General features: G+C 43.8%; 1 protein-coding gene across 1 annotated transcript in view; it reads right to left on the minus strand.

The window, feature by feature from the left end:
- The window catches only part of LOC113902697 (short palate, lung and nasal epithelium carcinoma-associated protein 2A-like), a 38,065-nt gene extending 20,696 nt beyond the window's left edge, over window positions 1–17,369 (minus strand). Inside the window, exons 1-3 of the mRNA XM_027558100.1 lie at window positions 17,222–17,369; window positions 14,505–14,649; window positions 10,384–10,488 (exon numbers count right to left, since the gene is read on the minus strand). Of these exons, the coding sequence (XP_027413901.1) occupies window positions 10,384–10,488; window positions 14,505–14,649; window positions 17,222–17,369 (398 nt within the window). The remainder of the gene's footprint in view (window positions 1–10,383; window positions 10,489–14,504; window positions 14,650–17,221) is intronic.
- Between the last annotated feature and the right edge of the window lie 994 nt (window positions 17,370–18,363).

Genomic DNA, 18,363 nt, shown 5'->3' on the forward strand with positions numbered 1-18,363 from the left:
AAGAGGAAAATAAGTGGGATTCAAGTCTCGAGCAGCCTTAGATGAGTCCTTCTCCTTCTCTGGGCTACAGTCTCCCTAGACTTTTAAGCAAAGAGGTGAAAATGACGACCTCTAAGCTCTCCTGTGCCTTCGATATCTGTTATGTTTCCAATGTGGTCGTGTGACCCTCGAGTAGATGTCACAATGGAGGAGGAAGACATGAGTCTACACATATGTTGTCAGGACTTCCTGTGGATTTGAATGGCAGGATCCAAGTCAAACTGACTTCAACAAAAATAAAAAATAAGAAGCCAGAATTGTATTTCAATTGGAACATTTCTGGCAAGGAGGGCTTCAGGCACACTTGGATCAAGGCACTAAAGTGATACATTGACTCTTCCCCTTCCTATGGCTTCTTTTTCTAGTGAACTTTGGCATATAATTATGTCTAAATTCTATCTTTGAGGACAAAGCAGAATCAGGAAACATGCGAAGACCTATAGCCCCCTTGTGAGTCATGGGAACCAACCAAGGATTTTTCAATTTTTTTTTCAAAGGACCAATACTAGTTTTATTAATATTTTGGTTAATATTTTATATTCTTTATGTCTTTTTATTTCATTTACTCCTGCTGTAATCTTTATTGTATTCTTTCAATGGTAACTTTGGGCTTAGTTTATTCTTCTTTTTAGTCCCTTAAGGTATAGTTGTAGGTTGTTCATTTGGGTTTTTCTTGCTTCTTAATGTAGGCATTTATTGCTATTCTTCCCATATTTTAGGTTCTAAATAAATGAGTACTGTGGATGTATTGCATAACTTGATGACTATTGCTAACACTTTATGATATATGTGTGTAACATCACACATCTTTTGTATATCATACATCTGTTATGATGTATGATATACAGAAATGTGGTTAAGAGAGCAAATCCTAAAGAATCTAATCACAAGTAAAAAGTGTTATTCTTTTTCATTGTTTTTTATTGCATCTACATGAGAAGATGAATATTAGCTTAACCTATTGTCAAAATAATTTCTTAATACACAGAAATAAAACTTGCCTTTAACATATACAGTGATGAATGTCAATTATTTCTCACAAAAATGGAAAAAAGTGTATTAAAAAAGTGTAAACCATAATCATGAAAGCTGACACTTCCTGCACCCTCTGTCTGTATGGGACAATGATGGCGAGGTAGCTTGGGTAGACCTACCAGCTAGAAAACATGGTCTCATTGTTGGGGGAACATTGAGGAGTGGCCCCCACTTACCAGGAGACAGCTCTTGAGCAGAGTCAGAGGGCTGAGGGGGATTGAGAAGCTGGAGGAAGAGAAGAAATGATGACCAGGGGAATGGAACAGCCTGGACAAAGGCTCAGCCCTGACCCAAGTGGGCTACTGCTCAAGAGAAGTCCTGAATTGTGAGACCTCCTTGTGCACTTTTGTGGGAGTTGGGATTGTCACAAAGTATAGACAGAGAGGAAAACTCTCATCCCTTTGCTATGGCCAGTAGGGGGAGAACCAGCTCTGGAGGAGACTGACTTCAAATGAAATCCAGCTTTGCCTCTGACCAGCTGTGTGGCCCTGGGGAAGTCACGTCACCTTTCTGAGACTCAGTTGCCACACCTCCAAAGACCATTCACAGAGTCACTCAGTAGAAATCAGAATTGATATACAGTGTATAAATATTGAATATGGGATTTCTCAACACCATTTGACAGTAATTCCAGTGTGTTGAGGCTGACATTCATCTTGTACTCACCAGTGTCAGACTCTGGTTAAGCATTTTACACACATTGACTCATTTAATCATCATGACTGTCAACGGGGAGGTTTTGCTTTTAACTCCATGGGGCAGGTGAGAAAACTGCGGTTCTTGTAAATTGCCTGAGATCCCACAGCTGGCAAAGGGCAGAGGCTAAGTCAAGCTCAGCTCTGTCCAACCTCTAACCTCATGCTGTGTCAGCATCCCCGGCACAGCCTGAACTGAGGTCCTCTTGGGAGAGCTCAGGAAGGCTGGTCCAAGGCCCCCATGTGGCCTCAGGGACTGAAGGGCTCCTTGGGGTTACTTGACCTTGCATGGCATCCTTCAGACAGAAGGCCTTTAAAGAAGCAGCCGCTCGTGCAGGCCTCTGTGTGACCCTGGCTTCTCTTAACCTGAGTCTCCCACGAGGACGACAGTGGTTCTTCCCTCACAGAATTGTGCACAGCACTGAGATGGCTCCTTGGCAACATGGGCAAATGTTCCCTGGGCCTCTTGGCAGGAGAGTGAGACGGCCTCCTGGAGAGCAGAGGCCCGGGGTCACTGAAGTGATAGCCTGGGTCAGTCCTCAGCAGAGGTGACACAGCTGTGAGTAAGGGGTGCTGTGCCTCCCACTGCAAGGCAAAAGGGAAACTCAGTGCTTACATGTTGAAGAAACAGAAGGGCCATGAGAGGACCTCATCAGTCCTGAGCAGAAGAGACCAAAGACAGGACAGTGGGACCTGCTGAGGCCTGAGGAGAGGTGGCTGAGTGCTGGGAGATGGGGTCACCTCCCTGAGCAATCAGTCCCATAGATGTGGGTTTAAATCCTAGTCCTGCAAGTGGCTACCCTGGAATTACCCTGCTACTCGATGAATCACTTGTCCTCTATGAGCCTCAGTTTCCTAATGTGTACAATGGGAACAAGAGTGGTGTCTCCTGGTAGCAAGGTGCTGTCAGGAAGTCATGAGGTCAGGTGTGCTGGCAAAGACAACTCTCCAGCATGGTGGTGATGGTAGCAGAAGCAGAGTGAGGCTGTCTCTACATGACCTCGGGTCACTTTCTTGCCCATCCTGGTCCTCAGTTTTCATGTTTGTAAGACAAGGAGGTGGGGCTGGATAATCCCCAAACTCCCTTCCAGCGCTGGATTCAGGTCTCTGCTGCCTTGGTTGCCCATACCTCATCTTCCCTGAAATCCCAATGGAAGGAATGCAATGGACCACACAGGAGGTGCAGAAATGGCTTTTTATTGCTGGGGGTGGAGGGTGACGAGCATCGGGTGTCCAGACTGTGAGGAGGAGTATCCGAGAGTGTCCTTTGACTGGGCTCAGTTGTCACTCCTGGGGGATGGTGGCAGCACCGACCGTCCCAGAGGGAGACGGTACAGAGATTCAGTCCCATCCCCGGGAACCAATCTGGAAGGAGACCCCACTGTGATGCATGGACACCCTGGGGCTCTTACCAGCTCCTGCGTTCACCAGACATGGCTGCAGGAGTACTTTCCCCAAACCCTGTGAGCTCTGAGGCTCGGGGAAGGACTGGCACTGGTGGTTTGGGGGTCTCCTTCTGGCACCTGGCACTGACGCCCCCTCATCCCCTCACCCTCCCACCCCCTCACCTCAGCAACAATGGCCGATGTGAAAAGACTGATCAGGGCCCAGAGGGAAAAGGGTACAGGTCTCAGAATATGATAAGGATCATGGATCAGACTGAGATGTAGGTTGAGTCTCTATTTGTGACCAGTGTCAGGGCTCAGTCAACTACTGGAGTCAAAGCTCAGTCTGACTGTTTTGGGCTCAGTCAGGCAGAAGAACCAGGTGCAGTCTGGGTGTGTGATTAAGGGTGAGGACTCGGTCTGTGACCAAGATCTGGGCTCAGTCTGCCACTAGAGAAAGAAGAGAAGCCAAGCTTGTTTCTGCTTCTCTTCTAGCCCCTGTGTGTGTGTGGGGTCTCATCCTCTCTCAGCCTAGGGCCCTGAGCACAGCCCTCATCAGCAGGCGGACATCGCAGTGGTTTTCCTCATCTGTGCTCTTCACTTTCTCTGTTGGGCTTCCTGAAGTTCATCTGAAAGAATTCAGTAGCAGTTCTCAACTCCAGCTCTGGAAAGTTGAATAGAAATCGGACACCAATGACTGACACCCTCCAGCCAGTCAACTGATTGCCATGGATCTCTTGCATGTCACTCCATCTCTCTGTGCTTCTGTTCAGTTCAGTTCAGTTCAGTCACTCAGTCATGTCCAACTCTTTGAGACCCCATGAACTGCAGCACGCCAGGCCTCCCTGTCCATCACCAACTCCCGGAGTTCACTCAAACTCACGTCCATTGAGTTGGTGATGCCATCCAGCCATCTCATCCTCTGTCGTCCCCTTCTCCTCCTGCCCCCAATCCCTCCAAGCATCAGGGTCTTTTCCAATGAGTCAACTCTTCACATGAGGTGGCCAAAGTATTGGAGTTTCAGCTTTAACATCATTCCTTCCAAAGAAATCCCAGGACTGATCTCCTTTAGAATGGACTGGTTGGATCTCCTTGCAGACTCTCAAGAGTCTTCTCTAACACCACAGTTCAAAAGCATCAATTCTTCAGTGCTCAGCTTTCTTTATAGTCCAACTCTCACATCCATACATGACCACTGGAAAAACCATAGCCTTGACTAGACGGACCTTTGTTGGCAAAGTAATGCCTCTGCTTTTGAATATGCTATCTAGGTTGGTCATAACTTTCCTTCCAAGGAGTTAGCGTCTTTTAATTTCATGGCTGCAATCACCATCTGCAGTGATTTTGGAGCCCCCCAAAATAAAGTCTGACACTGTTTCCACTGTTTCCCCATCTATTCCCCATGAAGTGCTTCCATTAGTTCTTCTGAAAAAATGGGTATGATGCTACTACTCACCCCCACAGGATCATTGCAAGGATCAAATGAAATGGTGTACATGAAGCACAGAGTGGTTGCTCAAGGACCAGGGCCTTTGGCTATTTTCTAGAAGAACTGTCTTCAGGTCTCTAACACTGTCATTCACCCAGCTTCTGTTACCCAGAGCCCCAGCAACCCCAACCATGCCAGAAACCCAGGTCAAGGAAAGCCCCCAAGGGCTGGAGGTAAAGCCACAGTTCCCCATAAGGAGGGAAAGGGAAGGGACATGTTTCTTAACAATACCTACTGGATATTAGGCTTTTTCTGCTTTTTCTTTAAAACCACTCATCATCTCGGCAGCATTTACAATCTCCTTTCATCTAGGAGGGACCCAAGACTCAGAGAGGCGGAGCCAGTTGATGACTCCACAGTTGCCAAGTAGCCAATCCAGGATTTGAACCCAGATCTGGCCCGTCCTCTTTCTCACATCATTCTGGGCAGCAGGTTCTGCAGACTTGACAAAGGAGGGCAGTAGAAGCTCTCAGAGGACCACAGAGGCCATCAGTCTGCAGGGACCACCCCTAGCCACACTGTCCAGACTTGCTCAGGATGAAGGGTCTGCAGCTTCTACAGGGTCCCCTGACCAGACCTGCCAGTGCTAGAGGCGTAGCATGGCATGCGCCCCGCTGTGAGGCTGCAGAGGGAGCCCCCTCCCTGCTTCCCCAGGCTGTGACTTACCGATGTGGTTCTTAACATACTCTGCATCCAGGCTTTCAAGGAGGCTGTGGATTAGTGGGCACAGCTGAGAGTCACAAGGAGGGAAAGAGAGACACACAGAGAGAAATGGAGAGAGGGAAGGAAGGAAAGAGGTTGGAAGGTGAGGAAGGAGAGGAGAGATGGGAAAGGAAGAGGACTGGTTATTACCTGCTATGAGCACCCTGCCCGCCACCCACCGAGATGCTCAGTACTGGAGGTCTCAGAACTTCTGACCCTTAGGATTCTAGAACAGTGGAAACCTAGAAGGTCCAAATCTGAGAACCAGAGGACACTAGAATCCTCAAACCTCAGAGTATTAGAATCCAAGAACCTTGAAGAATCTAGATTTTAATATTCCAGAACCCTATGCCCTTAGAAACCTTGACCTCTGGACTCTGAAACTTTATAGAGTTAAATGGGGCCCTGGGAACCATAGAGAAATAGTTTTGTGTTTTTCACAATTTTGTGTGCCTACAATTCCCTGAGATATTGTTAAAATGTAAATTACTGAGCAGCAGGTCTGGGGTAGGACCCGAGTCTGCTTTTCTAATGAGTGTCCAAGAAAGGTCAGTGATGCTGGTCTGAGGAACACACTTTGAGCGTGACTCAAGTTCAATAAATCACAGAACAACATGGAGGACTTTTTTTTTAAAATAAATCTAGATTCTCAGCCCCCCTTCCAGAGTGACTAATATAGAATCTTTGGAATTTTGGGCACATGGTATATATGGTATTTTTATATGATACAAATGAATCTGAACTATGTTATGTATATGTTTTGTATTTAAATGTGTTAAATTTGTGTTGAATCAAGAAAAGTATTAGCTAAAAGGCCTGCTGGCAGTTCATGTGTATGGCAAATGATTCAAGAGTGGGATCCAGTGATTTCGGCTCAGGTCGGGCCCCTGCTCATCTCCCAAGGCCAGGCTAAGTGAAGGGGGGTAGGTAGCAACTCACAGCCCAAATGGAAATTGGCCCTCCAGAAAGGTAGGTGCCCAGAAAGTGTAGCCTACCCAAGGAAAATCACCCCTCCCCACCACCCGGCCTGGATCTGCACCCCAGGAGTGGGGGACTCACCTCGTAGTCTGTTACCAGGGACAACACCTCATTCACGAGGTTGACTGCAAAGTTCACAACCTCACTGAGCACTCCAATATGCCTAGGAAAGGGAGGGAATTGATAAAGCTTTGTGAAGTTGACTGAGCAGCCAAGCGCGAGCAGTGGGAGGAGGCCAGAAGGTGAAGCACCTTGATGTCAGGTGACTTGAGCCTCTACCCAGGGCGCTCATCACTGAGAACCCCATGGTTGACCAGCAGCCCACACCAATAGCTCATGACAATCCTGAGACCTCATCCATCTATCCATCCATCCAACCATCCTTCCCCCATCCATCCACCTAGTCATCCATTCATTCATCAACACATATTTAGAGAACACCAACTATGTGTCCAGAACCAAGCACAAAGCAACTGTGATAAATTTGTGATAAACAAAGCACAAGCAACTCCTAACGTAGTACCTAGGATATTGGCTAATTATTGGCTTGAAGGTTCGTTTGGAGTTTTCTGTAACAGCTTATAAAAAAACCCCAAAGACTTTTTGGCCAACCCAATATTAACACATTTTCCTAAGCTTGGCTCCTTCCCACCTTCTGCTCTCAGCCTAGCTGTCCCCTCCTCAGGGCAGCCCTCATGACTGCTTGCCTAAGGGGGGGGCTTTGTGTTATAGCACCCTGTTAGGTGTGCTGCTCTGCCCAGGGGTGACTGCAACTGAACAGTTTCCTGTGGGCTTTTTAGTGCTGGACTGAGTGCCTGTCTGTCTGCCCTTCCCTCCAGAGACTAAGCTCCACAAGAACAAGCTCCTTGCCCTCAGTCACTAGTAAGTTCTCCAGAGTTCAGAATGGTAGCTGTGGCAAGGAGCAGATGCTCAAGACACTTTTGGCTGAAGGAATACATGAAGTAAACTTACGATTGAATATATAATGATACCTTGTGACAAGTATTCAGAAGAAGAAGAGTAGAATCTTACGAGAGAGAGGAGAAGGTACCTTGTTTTAGATCCCAAATGATGAGACAAACATGGAAATGGGATTCAGGAAAAGTGTCCCAGTTGCCTGAGGAGCCCGTGCACAGGTCATGAGTAGAAGGAGCTTGCCTGAGGCTCAGAGCAAAAGCTAGCACATCTAGGGCAGAGTGGGCAAGGTGTAGACCCAGACTAGGTAGAGCCTAGATGGCCCTGGGAGGGCCTGAGTTTTCACCCATAGTAGAGAGAAAGCCCCAAGAGTGTTTGGAGAAGCAGAGTGGAATTAGACACTGAGACCAAGAAGGCAGGATGGTTTCCCTGGGACTATAGGCTAGGCAGGGTCCAGCAGGGCTCAGGCATTTGGATTTACATCTCAGTTTTTCCAAGTAATGATAGGCTGCTGCTGCTGTTAAGTCGCTTCAGTTGTGTCCGACTCTGTGAGACCCCATAGATGGCAGCCCACCAGGCTCCCCCGTCCCTGGGATTCTTCAGGCAAGAACACTGGAGTGGGTTGCTATTTCCTTCTCCAATGCATGAAAGTAAAAAGTGGAAGTGAAGTCACTCAGTCATGTCCGACTCTTCACGACCCCGTGGACTTCAGCCTACCAGGCTCCTCCATCCATGGGATTTTCCAGGCAAGAGTACTGGAGTGGTGTGCCATCGCCTTCTCCGATGATAGGCTGCAAAGCCTATCTTTGGTTTGAGGGGTGTCTTAGGCAACCTGTGGTCAGATCCCTTGTTGAGGCAGGATTCACTGATGTCCGCTCATGGTTCTACCTTGTTCTTTGCCAAGGCCAACCTTCCCCAGCCTTCAGCTTCCAGATCACTTCTCCTCTCCCAGCCATGACCAGGATCAGCCTTTCTCCTTCCACCCTCTTGCCTGGGCTAAACATGCTTTTTCAAGCACACAGTTTAAGACATAGATTTGGTGGGTTACCAGAAATAAGTGATTGAAATGGAGAGGATTAAGTTTTCAAGATCTCATTTCAAGAATTTCTCAGTGGTAGAGGATGATTTGGGGACAATCTGAAATTAGAGCCCATGGTAGGCATTTACTACTCTCTTGCCATCTCTTAACTAGAGGCAAGAAGGTAAACACAGTGAATTATTATTATTATTATTGAGGGACATTATGTAATATGAGAAGGGTCAGTTCTTCGAGTGAACATAACAGTGCTAAATGTGCAGGCATCTAACAATGTAACTTCAAAAAAGCATGAAACAAAACACATAAAGTTGAAGGTGAAATACAGCAATTCACAGTCATGGTTGGAGAGGTCAACGCTCCTGTCTCAGTCAGTATGGATATTATCATTACCTGAGAGCTTAGTATGTTGCAGCCTATATGCTAAACACTCATTTTCTCATTTGGCTAACATAGTAGGCTATGAGTTAGGTATTATTACCATCGTCAGTTTACAGATGTGTAAGCTGAAGCAGCTAGAGGCTAAATTGATTACAAAACCATAAGGGAGTGGCAAAGCTAGCTTGACTCCAGAGTCTTCCTCTTCTTTACATTACTATGCTTCCTCCCAGGTAAGGAATAGGGCTGAAATTTTGGGTCCCAGCCCCTCTGAGGTCCCACAGCTCTACTGAGATGTGTGGACCTGACCTGCTCAGCACGGTGAGTGAGATACTGTGTTGATCATTCCTTCATTCGTCCATGACCACCTGGGAGACACCAGTCTCTTCATCAGTTTCAACATGGACACAAAACTCGAGGACCAAATTGACAATCTCACCCAACACAGGCCTGCAGGGAAATAGATTCACAGTGAATGGAGATGGAGAAGTCCCTTCACATTGCCCACTTTAGTCTCTCTTCTATATGGACATTATATGGGATCTCTCTGAACAAGGACAGGGAAGCTTGGTGTACTGAAGTCTGTCAAACAGGACTTAATGACTGAACAACACATGGACAATGTCCGTATTTTCTGTATTCTTTGTGGAATCTATATTCTTGAGTTAGGAGTTTCTTCTCCTGGCCACAAGGGTTTGGCTCATGAAATTTCTATAGTAATCATTTATATACCAATGATTAAAACAAAAATAAGATCTAACATTTCTTGAGAAAAATGCTGCATTAGATATTTCCAAAACAATTGTTTTACCTGAATTAATCCATTTAATCTTGATAGCAATACCATGAGAAGAAAGCACTATTATTATCTCTGTTTTCAGAATGAGGAAACATGTGGTATAGAGAAGTTAAGTCACTATCTCAAGATCTCATAACTAATGAATGATGAAGTCATAGTGCACTTTAATTTATAAAGACTCTTCTACACATCCTCATTTTCCTATCTCTTTGTACCTTCAAAGTAATTAAAATACTTAGAAATTGTATTTCCACATAATTTTCACATGCTCTTCATTACACGCTGTACACTGATTTTTTAAAATATAAATTTATCTATTTTAATTGGAGGCTAATTACTTTACAATATTGTATTGGTTTTGCCATACATCAACATGTATCCGCCACGGGTGTACACGTGTTCCCCATCCTGAACCCCCTTCCCACCTCCCTCCCCATACTATCCCTCTGGGTCACTGATTTTTAAAGAGAATCTTGAGAGACAAAATGATGCTGGAGGAAACTTTGCCAAAGAGTTATAAATGTTCATGTCTCCTCAATTTTCAAATTTTATAATTAGGTAAGTGTTTTGACTTTGGAAATATATTTCAAGGAGGATTTTTCAAAAGAGATTTGTTTATGGGCAAAGTTTCTTTTTTTTTTTTTTTAAATAAAATAATTGGTGCCAGCGCCTTTGTCCATGGGTCCGCACTCGTGCTGGACAGCCAGGAACAGAGCACTTTGCATTATCTCCCTCCCGCTGGGAATGCTGTTCTCTGGGCAAAGTTTCTAAGAACATTTTAAGGGTGAGGATTCTAGAGTTACAAAGTCCTCCTTATTTTACAGATGGGGAGACTAAGGCAGAGGCAAAGAAAAGTGCCTGATTCCAGATTGGAGATTCATTGACCATATCGCACTGCATTACCCAAACCGCAGGTTCTAAGCCATACTCACAGTTTCACGTTGATGTCAGCAGTGATGGGGATCCTCACTTCAGTGTTGTTTCCACAAGTCGCTTCTAATGTGATATCCAGGATGTGCAGGTTACTTATTTTCACCCTGTGCAAAAACCACAATGCACCCTTGTCATTTCTCTTGACTGCCGTTGCTGGGCTCCTCTCTGTGTCAGTGTTGTGCTGAGCATTTGAGCCTCATGGACCTTGTCTGCTTTGGTCTTCATGAGAGCCGTGCTCAGGGGTTGGATTCTCTCCATTGGATGGCATGGCAGACTGAGGATCAGACAGCTGTGATTTTCCTCAAGACTCCAAGGGTGAATATGTGCCAGAGGTGAATTTTCTTTTAAATTGATATATAATTGCTTTACAATGTTGTGCGAGGTTCAGGTGTGGGGCTTCCATGGTGGTTCAGAGGGTAAAGAATCTGCTTGCAATGCAGGAGACCCGGGTTTGATCCCTGATTGGGAAGATCCTCTGGAGAAGGAAATGACAACCCACTCCAGCATTCCTGCCTAGAGAAACATGGGCAGGGGAGCCTGGTGGGCTACAGTCCATGGGGTTGCAAAGAGTCAGACAAGACTGAGTGACTAACACGCTCACTTTTCTTTAAGTTCAGGTGTACAGCAAAGTGATTGAGATGTAGATATATATAGATATAGAGGTATTTTTATTTCAGATTCTTTCCCCTTATAGATTGTTACAAAATATCTCAGTATAGTTCCCTGTGCTATATAGTAGGTCCTTGTTAGTTGTCTATTGTATATACAGCAGTATGTGTATATTTATGCCAAACTCATAATTTATCCTCCACCCTGTTTTCTCTTTTGTTAGCCATGAGTTTTTTGTTTTTTTTTTTTTTTTTTTTTTACTAGAAGTAGTTTATTTTTAATTGGAGGAAAATTACAATATCACATTGGTTTCTAGATTTTTTAAAAAACACATCAATTAATTTCAATCCATTACCTAATGAGGTTACTCTCAATTTCTTCAGCATACCATTTTCTCGATGAACTATAAGCCCTGAAACAGAAACTTTTACAGTAAATCTTTGTCCTGCTCAATTTTTTAAAATTTTATTTTATTTTTAAACTTTACATAATTGTATTAGTTTTGCCAAATATCAAAATGAATCCGCCACAGGTATACATGTGTTCCCCATCCTGAATCCTCCTCCCTCCTCCGTCCCCATACCATCCCTCTGGGTCGTCCCATTGCACTAGCCCCAAGCATCCAATATTGTGCATCGAACCTGGACTGGCATCTCGTTTCATACATGATATTTTACATGTTTCAATGCCATTCTCCCAAATCTTCCCACCCACTCCCTCTCCCATAGAGTCCATAAGACTGTTCTATACATCAGTGTCTCTTTTGCTGTCTCGTACACAAGGTTATTGTTACCATCTTTCTAAATTCCATATATATGCGTTATTATACTGTATTGGTGTTTTTCCTTCTGGCTTACTTCACTCTGTATAATAGGCTCCAGTTTCATCCACCTCATTAGAACTGATTCAAATGTTTTCTTTTTAATGGCTAATACTCCATTGTGTATATGTACCATAGCTTTCTTATCCATTCATCTGCTGATGGACATCTAGGTTGCTTCCATGTCCTGGCTATTATAAACAGTGTTGTGATGAACATTGGGGTACAAGTGTCTCTTTCCCTTCTGGTTTCCTCAGTGTGTATGCCCAGCAGTGGGATTGCTGGATCATAAGGCAGTTCTATTTCCAGTTTTTTAAGGAATCTCCACACTGTTCTCCATAGTGGCTGTACTAGTTTGCATTCCCACCAACAGTGTAAGAGGGTTCCCTTTTCTCCACACCCTCTCCAGCATTTATTATTTGTAGACTTTTGGATCGCAGCCATTCTGACTGGCGTGAAATGGTACCTCATAGTGGTTTTGATTTGCATTTCTCTGATAATGAGTGATGTTGAGCATCTTTTCATGTGTTTGTTAGCCCTCTGTATGTCTTCTTTGGAGAAATGTCTATTTAGTTCTTTGGCCCATTTTTTGATTGGGTCATTTATTTTTCTGGAGTTGAGCTGTAGGAGTTGCTTGTATATTTTTGAGATTAGTTGTTTGTCAGTTGCTTCATTTGCTATTATTTTCTCCCATTCTGAAGGCTGTCTTTTCACCCTGCTAATAGTTTCCTTTGATGTGCAGAAGCTTTTAAGGTTAATTAGGTCCCATTTGTTTATTTTTGCTTTTATTTCCAATATTCTTGGAGGTGGGTCATAGAGGATCCTGCTGTGATGTATGTCAGAGAGTGTTTTGCCTATGTTCTCCTCTAGGAGTTTTATAGTTTCTGGTCTTACGTTTAGATCTTTAATCCATTTTGAGTTTATTTTTGTGTATGGTGTTAAAAAGTGTTCCAGTTTCATTCTTTTACAAGTGGTTGACCAGATTTCCCAGCACCACTTGTTAAAGAGATTGTCTTTAATCCATTGTATATTCTTGCCTCCTTTGTCAAAGATAAGGTGTCCATATGTGCGTGGATTTATCTCTGGGCTTTCTATTTTGTTCCATTGATCTATATTTCTGTCTTTGTGCCAGTACCATACTGTCTTGATAACTGTGGCTTTGTAGTAGAGCCTGAAGTCAGGTAGGTTGATTCCTCCAGTTCCATTCTTCTTTCTCAAGATGGCTTTGGCTATTTGAGGTTTTTTGTATTTCCATACAAATTGTGAAATTATTTGTTCTAGCTCTGTGAAGAATACTGTTGGTAGCTTGATAGGGATTGCATTGAATCTATAAATTGCTTTGGGTAGTATACTCATTTTCACTATATTGATTCTTCCAATCCATGAACACGGTATATTTCTCCATCTATTAGTGTCCTCTTTGATTTCTTTCACCAGTGTTTTATAGTTTTCTATATATAGGTCTTTAGTTTCTTTAGGTAGATATATTCCTAAGTATTTTATTCTTTCCATTGCAATGGTGAATGGAATTGTTTCCTTAATTTCTCTTTCTGTTTTCTCATTATTAGTGTATAGGAATGCAAGGGATTTCTGTGTGTTGATTTTATATCCTGCAACTTTACTATAGTCATTGATTGTGTCTGTTTTGTACAAGTTCTTTTCTATCATATTGTATTTCCAAATATTAGTGGTATCTATGATATTTGTGTTTGTCTGACCTACATCGTTTTGTATGATATCTCTGCTGCTGCTGCTAAGTCGCTTCAGTCGTATCTGACTCTGTGCGACCCCATAGACAGCAGCCCACCAGGCTCCCCCGTCCCTGGGATTCTCCAGGCAAGAACTCTGGAGTGGGTTTCCATTTCCTCCTCCAATGCATGAAAGTGAAAAGTGAAAGTGAAGCTGCTCAGTCGTGTCTGACTCTTCGCGACCCCACGGACTGCAGCCCACCAGGCCCCTCCATCCATGGGATTTTCCAGAAAAGATGATATCTCTACATCTATCCATTTGTTGCTGCAAATGTTATTTTATTTTTTTTTATGCAGAGACAGAATTAGAACCTGGAATGTCTTGACTCCAAACTTCATGTGGGGCTGCCTATGTGGTGTGAATTCTACTTTCTTCTCTCCTGAGACTGTTCAGACTTTTATACTCAGCTATATTCAGAGAAGAAAAGTCTTATTCCTTGGTAATGGGACTTTAGGTACCAGAAAACATGTAGAGGTGGGGGTGAAGAGAATCTTCATCCTGACCCTAAATCACAAAAGGAGAACTCCCAAACTCATGAGATCCAAATGGGGCCTGCAGCCCTGACTCTAATTTTCCCATGCTCTAGTAGAGTTGGCCTCAGACCACTTCTGCTCTGCAAGAACAGGGGATCTTCCCAACCCAGGGATCAAACCCAGGTCTCCTGTGTTGCAGGTGGGTTCTTTACCAGCTGAGCCACCAGAGAAACCAAGAATGCTGGAGTAGGTAGCCTATCCCTTCTCCAGTGGATCTTCCTCACCCAGGAATTGAACTGGGGTCTCCTGCATTGCAGGCAGATTCTTAACCAGCTGAGCTACCAGGGAAGCCTTCTGAGAGAAACACGAGGTGTATTCAACTTTCTGTCTTTCATGTTAAACTTATATCCCCAAAGAGATCTATTCCCTTTCCTGGGAACAAAGATCTCCAAATAAAACATCAACTCACCCGGTAAGTCTGTACACTACTTGAAAAATTCCAGAAATGAGTTGTTCCAATAAGTTCTTAGTTTCCTCAGCCTTCTCCTGGCCCTCCTCAGAAGTATTGGATTCCTGGGGGAGCATGAAATCAGTCTTCAATTGCTGAAAGATAGCTGCAAAACAGTCTCCATTTAGTGTGGTACACAGCTTAAGAAGCAACTCCTAGGCACCAGGTACTAAATGAAACAATTTGCCTATGTTATTTCATTTAATCTTTGTAACAAATCCACAAAGTTGGTATTACCAGGCAATGGCAACCCACTCTAGTACTCTTGCCTGGCAAATCCCATGGACGGGGGAGCCTGGTAGGCTGCAGTCCATGGAGTCGCTAGAAGTCGTACATGACTGAGTGACTTCACTTTCGCTTTTCACTTTCATGCATTGGAGAAGGAAATGGCATCCCACTCCAGTGTTCTTGCCTGGAGGATCCCAGGAATGGGGGAGCCTGGTGGGCTGCCGTCTATGGGGTCACACAGAGTCGGACATGACTGAAGTGACCTAGCAGCAGTTTCAGATGGGGAAATAAAATATCAAAAGTTTAAGAAATGAATCAAACTCACACAGCTAGGAGACCTTGTTCTTTCTACACTGCCTTCACACTAATATATACTTGTTATACATCAACAGAGCAATCAACCCACTGAAGAGGCAATAAGTTTTGATTGCACATCAGGATCTAGCAGTGAAGCACTAATGAGCTGCTCATGCAAACAAAATAAACTTAGAAGAGAATAAGAATTGGAAAATCTAGAATCAAATAAAAAATACAGAGGTAAATCATGAAAGTGGCAAAGATGAGTCCCTGAATGACAGCTTCGCATGAGGCCTAGAAAGAGATGACGCATACAGGAGAACAAGGGCAGAGTCCTAATGGGCAGAGAAAGAGGGATTTGATAGAGCAAGTGACATGGCAGATGTAGAATGGCACATTTCAAAAGTATTAAGAAAATCTCTGTAGAAAATAATTCACATAAGAAACAACAAGGCAACTAGCTGAAAGAATAAGAAAGAGCTGCACGAAAATGTAGGTAATCAAAGCACTGCAATGTGGCTTTGCAATGGGCAGTACTTAGTCATAGTGATGCAGGGATGAAAGCTACCTGGTCCTGTAACCTACTAAGTAAGTTTGATGCAGACACTTTGGCTTCTGAGCTCAGTTTTATCGGTAGAAATTGGAAAGTGGGTCCCTCCTGTATCTTTCAGGTTGTGGCTCAGATGGTAAAGAATCTGCCTCCAGTGGAGATGACCTGGGTTCAGTCCCTGGGTTGGAAAGATCCCTTGGAGAAGGCAATGGCAGTCCAGTCCAGTATTCTTGCCTGGAGAAGGCCATGGACAGTAGAGCCTGGCAGGCTATAGGCTATGGGGTCACAAAGAGTTGGATACAACTGAGCGACTATCACACAGTCCCTCTCAACCCCTGGCAAGTTTTGAAGGGCAGTAATTTTCAGAATTTAGCTTCTCATGTAAAGAATGATTAGCAGTGTGCTAGTAATGTTTCCAAAAAGTGAAAAGAAAACCAAGTTCTTTCAAGAAATCAGAATTACTAGGAAATATACACTAGAAAGTTAGGTAATTCTAAAGCTACCTGGTCTAGGTAGGAATCCTTTTGCAATTAGTTAATACAAATTACTAAGAAAATTGAATGACCCAAAAGAAGAATATGCTACAAATATAATTTAAATATTTAAATTGAAATATATAAATGGCTAATAAACTATGAAAAAAATGAGCTAATTCTTTCATAATTAGAGGAATACGGAAATGAACTATAACCTTTCATCTGTGAGCCTGGAAAAATTTCAGTTGTCCAAACCAGTGCTGTCAAGAGAGTAGAAAAAAAGATACTCTCATAGATAATTAAAGAAACTATTAACATAGGGGATTATTTGTCAATATGTTCAGTTCAGTTCAGTTGCTCAGTCATGTCTGACTCTTTGTGACCCCATGGACTGCTGCACTCCAGGCCTCCCTGTCCATCACCAATTCCCTGAGTTTACTCAAACTCATGTCCATTGAGTCAGTGATGCCATCCAACCATCTTATCCTCTGTCATCCCCTTCTCCTTTAGCCATCAATCTTTCTTAGCATCAGGGTCTTTTCAAATGAGTCAGCTCTTCGCATCAGGTGGCCAAAGTATTGGAGTTTCAGCTTTAACATCAGTCCTTCCAATGAATATTGAGGACTGCTTTCTTTTAGGATGGACTGGTTGGATTTCCTGGGAGACCAAAAGACTCTCAAGAGTCTTCTTCAACACCACAGTTCAAAGCATCAATTCTTTGGCACTCAGCTTTCTTTATAGTCCAACTCTCACAAGAATACATGACTACTGCAAAAACCATAGCCTTGACTAGATGGACCTTTGTTGGCTAAGTAATGTCTGTGCTTTTTAATATGCTGTCTAGGTTGGTCATGACTTTGTACTGTATTTTAAAATATGCATACCTTTTGAACTTTTGAAATGTCACCTTTAGGAATTTATCCTATGAATATATTAGCAAAGTTTATCATGATATAAGATGCAAAGTGATATTCAGTTAAGTAATGCCTGTTTCTAGGAACCAGTTAGTCACCTCTCTTGGTAAACCACCCATAAGGTGCACTCCTGCTGGCAGCCTTTGCTAATACAGGCTTAGTGTTTAGGAAGCAAGCTCCCAGGTGCCACTGATCATCCCTGTTGTGACTCACTTTCAAGTGTACTGTCAAGGTTGTCAAGTCCTTTCTTAAGACCAGATTTCAGCTTCCTCAGAACATCCTTGCCAAGACTGTCAAGAAGAGATGCTGAGGTCCCGGAGAGCAGGCCGCACAAGAGAACACGTTTCCAAAGCTGAAACATCTTGTCCAGACACCTGTACAGTCATGGGAGGAACAGGAGTGAGAATTTTCCACAGTGAAACAGGATCTCGGATGAGCACCTATCACTCTTACACTCAACAGTCCTTGAAGATAGACGTGGCTATCTGCTCTCTTACAGACGGGCAGCCCAGGTCAAAAAGCCAGAGAAACTTTCTTGCCCAGAGATAACCAACCAGTGAATGAAGGAGCTGTGATGTGAAAAGTCAGGTCAATTCTCTTCACTGAAGGTCCTTTGCACATGCTGGCTTCTCTGCCTGGAACATTTTCCTCTTCTTTTCATTTTTAGCTGAGTCATTTCTTACTGACTTTTCAGCTTCAGAAGGCCGTCATGTCCTCTAGACCCCTCACCAGAGTCTATGATAGGGGGCCCCACTCCACCATCTTGCTGCCTTCATTCACTGTGCAGAGTCCTGGGTACCAATTAGTGACAAATTGCCTGCCTTCCCTACCAGGCTGTGACTTCCTTAGAGGAGGGATTGTGACTTATTTCATGGTTGAAATCCCAATTTACAGTAAAAAACCTGCACCTACAACAGTGTTAATGTTGGTCACTGAGTCGTGTCCAACTCTTTGTGACCCCATGGATTGTATCCTGCCAGGCTCCTCAAACCGTAGGATTCTCCAGGCAAGAATACTGGAGTGGGTGGTGTGCCCTCCTTGAGGGGATCTTCCCATCCCAGGGACCAAACCCTCATCTCTTTTGTCCCCTGCATTGGCAGGCAATTTCTTTACCAAGTACCTAGTACAGTACAACATAGTAAATTTTGCCAAATAAAAGTATGAGCAAATAAGTGCGTACCACATCATGACATTGCATTCCTCATCAATTTGACACTTCTCCTCATTGAATCTATTTATTAATTTGCTCTATTCAAAATATTAGTGAACTCAAGTGGCCCCACCCCTCTGCCTCTTGCCCCCAGAACCTTCTGAAGGGCTTCCCTGGTGGCTCAGATGGTAAGGACTGCAATGCA

The sequence above is a fragment of the Bos indicus x Bos taurus genome, chromosome 13, assembly GCF_003369695.1.
Source record: "Bos indicus x Bos taurus breed Angus x Brahman F1 hybrid chromosome 13, Bos_hybrid_MaternalHap_v2.0, whole genome shotgun sequence".
NCBI classification, from domain to species: domain Eukaryota; kingdom Metazoa; phylum Chordata; class Mammalia; order Artiodactyla; family Bovidae; genus Bos; species Bos indicus x Bos taurus.